Consider the following 7,559-nt stretch of genomic DNA (forward strand, 5'->3'; position numbering starts at 1 on the left):
TATGGGACCCAAACATTGATCTACACATTAGCCACATGGGTTCAACCCAGCCTTTGTTACAAGGCCTGGTCGAATTCACTGTAGGAGATAGTGAACCCCTGAGTCCATCACCATAGGCTCTTAATGGCCAAGAATTTACACTAAATGGTTCTTGGATCCAGACAACTTATGAAAACCCAAGAACTATGGGCAGATGCAAGAGTAGCCCATCAAGTATTACCCTCACTGGTCTTACACTTAACCTCTCAGCCCATAATGATCAAACACTTCCTAACAAGAGATGACCTCTCCCTCGGCTACAAGGAATAGTGCTACACTATGTACTCACATGGATCCCAAGAATTAAAATATTTTGCAAACATTTTGAAACCATAATATATATGTATATCTCTATATAAATATATTTTGCAAAACAAATCTCAATGTTTGAAATCAATTGTCGGTAGTTTAGGTTTCCATCAGAGAGAGTGCATTCCCTGATCATTCACTTTGTCCGACAAAGGGACTGATCCTGTCACTATGATCACCCACACAGGTGAATTCTTGGACTGTCCCAACATACCCAGGTTTTGACCCTCTCTAAGGATTTCACTGATTGGCATATAAAAAACAACCCAATTCGACACCTAGTGCAGTACCATAATCGAGTATAAGGATTAGGTATAACATTCCAGTTTCGCCCATCTATTTCCTAGGTCCAAGGCAATACTAGAATTTGGTCTGGTTCAGGTTTCAAGAAAACCCACACTACATACACCTCAGGTCTCACCCTAGTAGTTGAGACAAATCACCCCAATTAACTTGGCAGCACATTAGTGTCAGCCTAGGCAGGATAAATCTCCCTAGATCTATCCAACGGTTGTGATGATTCTAAACTAACACGAGTCTCATAAGTGTCCAAAACACATTAATCAATTATGCATTTTTATTCATTTACAATAAATGTTTTCAAGTACATCAATCTAATTGGAGCTAAGGGCATACGTTGTCTAACATCTGGCTTGTACCTGATTGGACCTAAGTGCAAATGGTAGTTGTTAGACCTTAGTTCCAATAAGATTGATGTACATTATGACATTTATTGTAAATGAATAAAAGTACATATTTGATTCTTGTTATATTGGTGTGTTTTCGTGTAATACCCTTAAACTGGACACTTATGATGCTTATGTTAGTTTAGAATCTTCACTGCCATTAAATAGATCTAAGAAGATTTATCCTACCAAGACTTATACTAATGTGCTGCCAAGTTGGTTGAAGTGGCTTGTCTCAATTGTCAGGGTGAGACCTAAAGCATATGTAGTGTGGGTTTGCTTAAAACTCTACAATCGGACCAAATTCTAGTAGTACCCTGGACCATGGAGATAGATGGACAAAAGTGAGCAGTGTAACACATATACACCCCTATATGTGTATATGTATGCATGTATGGATATGGGTATGGTTTATTAAAAAAGTATGCATATATAGCTAATATGCATGCAAAGATGTATCTATATATGCATATTATCTGGGACCGTGCAATGCACAGTTTTTGTTAAGCGAACGATAAACAATAAAAACGCATAAGAGTATGCAATGTTTTATATTTTAACTTTTAAATAATTAATAATTATTTATATGTTATATATTACCTTTAATATTTTTCACAATGAAAAATAACAATAATTAATTTCAACAAAGTTTGTATATCAAACTGATGAAACTGACTAACCCAACCTAATTTGACTTGAGTTAGTTGGTTTTTTATTATTTCCTAAAACGACCAAGTTGGATCAATTTCAATTTGGACATTTGTGAACCAACCAAAACCAAATTAACCTAACCATATATATACATAAATACATGCATAAATATATATGTATGTATGTATATATGTATATTAATATTTTATGCTCTAAATATATATTAATATGTTTTTAAAATATATTTTTCATTTAAGTATACTTTATATTTTAAATATTTATTTAATATATTTTAAATATCTTAATATTCCTTTCTCTAAAATAGTTTAGGGAAATAGTCTAAATCTCACCATGAGTTTTCAACATTTCCCTTAAACTCACAACAACTTTTCAAAATGTCTAAAACTCACCATGTTAGTAAGTTTTTAGTTTCTAAAACTCACCCTCCATTAGTGCACCGCTAATGCTTCTTAACAGAGGTGTCCATGTCAGCATAAATAAAATTTTTTATGACCAAATTACCCTTGAATAGTAAGTTAGAGGAAAAATGGTCTTTTTCGGTTTTCAATTTTCTTGTTTTTTGGCATTTTTAGTGTTTTGTTATAATTTCCAATGTTTTTTATAATTTCTATTTTTTTACATTTTCTATTTTCTACAATCTATAAATTTTCCTGTATTTGATTGTTATTTATTTGTAATTTCTATGTTCTTCTATAATTTTTGGTGTTTTTTGTACAATTTTTATTTTCTGATTTTGTTTTTCAATTTCTATAATTTGAAAATAATTTTTTATTTTGTTTGCAATTTCTATAATTTTTTATATTTTTTTTGTAATTTTTATGTTTTTATATGTATTTTATATTTGAAAATATTTTTTGATTTGTTCATTTTTTCATGTCTAAATATTAAAATGGTAATATATTAACACCCATTAATTTATTTTGTATATATTCTATATTTTTCTATGAAGGTTAAAACGGTAATATATTAACACCTATTAATCTGTTTAACGTCAAGTTAGTGACATGGTGAGTTTTAGACATTTTGAAAAGTTAAGATGAGTTTAAGAGAAATGTTGAAAACTCATGATGAGTTTTAGACAATTTCCAGGTGGTGGCGTGTTGGCATACGTCTTATGATTCTGCAAGCAAATTGGCTTTGGGGCTGTTTGGCATCGTCACCGCTTCCTTGAGCAACGGTGCCACATCGGAAAAAACGGTGCTCCAGGAAACGAGCATTTGTTTGGAACCGCTTTTCCATACTCCAACCCACGTCTCAAAAATCGGGAAGTCATGATGCCAAATTTGACGAGCTGCAGCCCGTTGATGCCAACAGAACAGTGATGTGGCATTGGATAATGGGTGCCTGTCTAAAAACATTTCCTAAAATAATAACACCAAACAGAATGTTTCTTGGAGCAATGATACCAAACAGAAAAAGTTGTTGCAAAACGCAAATCACATATCATCAGCACATATGGAAAAACGGTGCTCAACTGCAGCATCGATGCCAAACATATACTTCACCTCCAACGAAGCAGCTCATCATCTAATTTCACACACGAATTACTAGCTACGTCATACAGGAGTAGCTAACAACAGTGTTTGTCTCAAGCATTTACACGGCTGGTTATTGATTTGAGTAGTTTCCAAGATGATAGCGTCCAACGTCCTATATAGGAGTAGCTAACAACAGTGTTTGTCTTTGTAACGTAAAACAGAAAAATAACAAAAGCGGACATTCTATTCATACAAAATCCGACACGAAGATTGCATACAGGAGCCAAAAAACAAAAGTGCAGCCTCTACGACTCAAGCTGGGCATACCAGATCCCTTGGATCTTCACGTCCTTAGGAGTCTTTGCTCCCAAATCAGTATCAGATGGCTGAAGGCTCTCAAACACTCCTATCACCTCACCGCTCTCCGGCTTGCTCTTGGTCACGCTGAGGGTTATCGTTCCGGTCGAGGATGATGGGTCCTTTATGTTCTCCTTGGTCAGCTCCTCTTCATCTCCTCTTCCACCGGCGGGCAATGCGACGGCGTTATCGTAACCCGTTGAACCACCTCTTCCCTTGGGGTCTAGGAAAGATGAGCCCCTGTAAGATGGCACAAGGAATTGTCCTCCGAAGTTCTCAGGCTTGCCGGAGGCTACGAGCTGCTTGATGGTGAACAGGAAAGGCACTCGCTCGCCTCCCGGGAGCTGAACCGTAACTGCGGCGTAGTCAATCCCGTCTTTCTCCTCAAATTTAACTGTTCCGTCGGGGGACACCTCGAAGGGTCCCTCGATCTCGTCGAGGGTGTAGGTCAGACGGGTCATGAGCTTGGTCTTCTGAAACTCGGGTGGGGCGTTCTTGCTCACACCCTCCGCCTTCACTGTGAACGACGTCGGCTCCAAGCAGAACTTCTTCAAGTTGTATTTGCCAGTCTTGAAGGCAAAAGAGTCGACGCCGCCTTCAATTGTGGGGCACTGGTTCGCGGTTCCGGTTCCCTTTACTTCCATGTATGTCTTGCTCTGGATCTCATCGTATGTTAGCCTTTTAGGGACTCCTTCAGCGCTTGCTCCCTGTAACACACACCACTTCCATTAAGTAGTGCTTCCCAATATGCCCATTACAATAATACAGTTAGAGGAAACCAATCAAGAATGAGTAAACCCTCCCTAGTCCAGTGAATAACAGACCCGGATTTTTAATTTTTTTTAGTAAATTCCATCAATTCCCCAAAATTTAGTTCATCCGCAAGAGAAGGTAATTAAGACATACCGAAACCACTAGAGCTGAGGTAGCCAGTGCGAAACCGGCGATCTTGGTGGCATCAACACATTTCTGAGCCAATTCTTTGAGATCGCTCTGAAGAGAGCAGGTGAGCCTGGCGCAAGATGGGTCGAAGCCGAAATTCTTGCAGACGGTCGGAGTGGATCTCAACTGCAGCCCGCCCTTAACCGGTACGCCGACCTTAGTCGGCTGCCTGAGAGTTGCCGCGGCTTGAAGAGAGGCTGCCATTTTTTTCTGGTTGTCGCCTGTTTTGCTTTCTCCTCCTCCAATGAGAGGTCCCTCCCACTCCTTATTACTTACAATGAAATGCTTGTATATTCAAGGCAAGGGAGGCAGAAAAGAAGAGTATTTGGGTGGCGTTCGTGTGAGACGGATAAGAGATTGGATAAGGAAATCTCTTATCGGTGGCTTCTGGTTATGCCGTTCATGTCATTGTTTGACAAGTGGCACTATTTTGGTCTTGGGATAAATAAAATTCCTTTTTATGTTAACCCTTAGAATTTGATTATTGGCTATGATAACCCTTTAACTTTGTAAATAAAAGCCATTTGTACCCTAAAAAATTGAAAGGGTCATTTTTCACCCTCAAACTACGATGGAAAATCATTTTAAGGCAAAGGGTAAAACTCAAAAACCTCCCTGAAGTTTTTGACAATCATAAAAATCTCTCTTATAGTTTTATTTTAACAAATATCTCATTTAAATTTTTGAGAAACTCAATAAAAACCTTTCTTCCATCACTGTTCCAGACGGATTGATGCACCAATTTTTTCTAAATACCCATTCTACCATTTTATAAATTATTTTACATACAAAATTACAGAAATAACCAAATTTCAACTCAACAAAAATCTCTTTTAATGATCACCTCAATAATTTTACATACAAAATTACTGAAATATGCATTTTTGTTAAGTTAAAATGGAATTATTTTAGTAATTTTGTATGTAAAATAATTTATAAAATTGTAAAATGGATATTTGAAAAAAACTGGTGTATCAGTCTAACATTTTCCATATGGGACGGTGGTGGAAGGGAGGCTTTTGTCAAGTTTCTAAAAAGTTTAGGGGACATATTTATTAAAATAAAACTTTAGGGGAGGCTTTTGTATTTTACCCTAAGTCAAAAAGAAATGGCCTTAGAGACACCTTTAATGATGCCTTAATGATAAAAGCATGTTAATGTGAAATTGCTCAAGTTTGAAAAGGCCACTTTAGATCCTAAAATTCGAAAAGCCATTTTAGATCCTAAAATTAATAAGTAAACTAAAACAATTAAACAAGGTTTTAACAACCGACCCAAAACAAAACTGCTTTGGCCGCAAGTTTTTGAGTTAGCAGTTCAATCGTCTAGTCCAAATGGATCAGCTTGTGACATTTTGAAAAATAAAAATAAAAAATGATCCAAAAACCTTTTTGGAATAGTTTAGTGTTCAATCGTATGGGTCATCGACTTGTTGACCAAGTCAATGTTTTTTCTTTTTGGAAAATTCCAAATCATGTATAAAATGGAACTAGATAGTTGATTGGTTCCTTGGACAAATAGTTTGACCACACAGGTCAACGACAATTTTGAAACCATGCAAGCGAATTAATTAATTAAAAAGTAATAAATAGAAAAATTAAAGAACTTAAGCTAATTGAACCAAATAAGTAAATTAAGCCAAATATGTAAATTGAGCAATTGAATAAGGAAATTAAATTAATTAAGTAAATATGTTATATAATTAAGTAAATTAAATAAACAAACTCAATCGACCTAAATAAATAAATTTAGTGAATAAGATAATTTATTAAGTAAGTTAATCTAAGTAAATAAAGAAATTAAAGAAGTTAAGCTAATTAAACTAAATAAATAAATAAATAAAGTCAGTTAAGTGAATTAACTAATTTATTAAGTCAACTAAGCAAATTAAGCTAAGTAAATAGAGTAATGAAATAATCAAAGCTAATTAAGGAAAATAAGTAAATTCAGCTATTGTTATTTGAGTAAATTAAAACAAGTAAATAAAGTAATTAAAAATTAAGTAAATTAGTTTATTTAATAAAATTGAGTTACTAAGTTAATTAGGCAAATTAAGTGATGGTTAATTTAATATTTGTTAAGCTAATTAAGTTAGTGTTTAAGTAATAATTTACTCTTAATTCTTATTAATTATTTATTAATAAACTAATAATTGTTAATTTAATGACTCTAATTTGATCAAATGCTTGAAGTAATTTATTTCAAGATTAATAAAAATTATTTTTAAACTAACATATTTTTTAACATCTAAGGTGGCCCTTTTCAAACTTAGGGTCTAAAGTGGCCTTTAGAGATGGCAATTTTCCCCTTCCTCATTGGGTCAGGGATGGGGATAGGGATGTGGAGTTAATTCCCCACCCTGCTCTAAGCTTGATATATATATATATATATATATATATATATATATATATATTAGCTATATTATTTATGAGATTATTTATATTATATGTCAAAATATATATAAACTATTTTATATTTTAAAAAATCACCTTATTTAAGTAAATATATTTTCTAAAAATATTTTTTAATTAAAAAAAAAAAGTTGAGGATTTCAGTCCTTAACAGGGGAACTTATCCCCATCGGGTATTGATGATGGAGAATCATTTTTATCCCCAACGAGGATCAAAGTTAGGGTGAGGATTTATCCACATAAGCATGTTTTTATTATTTTATTTATTGTCTAATGGTCCTTCAACTACATTTCTCATGATATTTTTATTTTTGCCTTAAAGTGGCCCATTTTAGTTGGAGGGCACAAATTATCCTTTTAATTCTTTAGGGTTTAAAGTGGCTTTTTTACAAAGTTAAAGGGTTGTCAAAGCCAAAAATCCCTCTAGAATTATATATATATATATATATATATATATGAGAAAAAGAGAGAGAGAGAGAGAGAGAGAGATGAAACCAATTGGCTATTGGAATTTACACATGACACGCCAACCCATTTAGTTGCGATTTAAAATAATATTCATTAGGACCCATGTGATGTGCAAACTTTATTTATAGGAAAATTTGAAGATGGAGCTCTATGAAATTTCCAATTAAGTGGTGCTCATAAGTTCCATTCAAGTATTA

The 7,559-nt window shown here is 34.1% G+C and overlaps 1 protein-coding gene across 1 annotated transcript; it reads right to left on the reverse strand.

Moving 5' to 3' along the window:
* Nucleotides 1–3,410: 3,410 nt before the first annotated feature.
* LOC148849173 (oxygen-evolving enhancer protein 1, chloroplastic-like) lies at nt 3,411–4,915 on the reverse strand. The gene is made up of 2 exons (XM_088948233.1): nt 4,448–4,915; nt 3,411–4,248 (listed from the first exon to the last, which is right to left on the reverse strand). Exons 1-2 carry the CDS (start codon nt 4,685–4,687, stop codon nt 3,490–3,492), a joined length of 999 nt encoding a protein of 332 aa, XP_088804359.1. The 5' UTR covers nt 4,688–4,915; the 3' UTR covers nt 3,411–3,489.
* Nucleotides 4,916–7,559: the final 2,644 nt, after the last annotated feature.

The sequence above is a fragment of the Nelumbo lutea genome, chromosome 6 (assembly GCF_056320005.1).
Source record: "Nelumbo lutea isolate HS-2025 chromosome 6, American lotus-T2T, whole genome shotgun sequence".
Lineage (NCBI taxonomy): Eukaryota > Viridiplantae > Streptophyta > Magnoliopsida > Proteales > Nelumbonaceae > Nelumbo > Nelumbo lutea.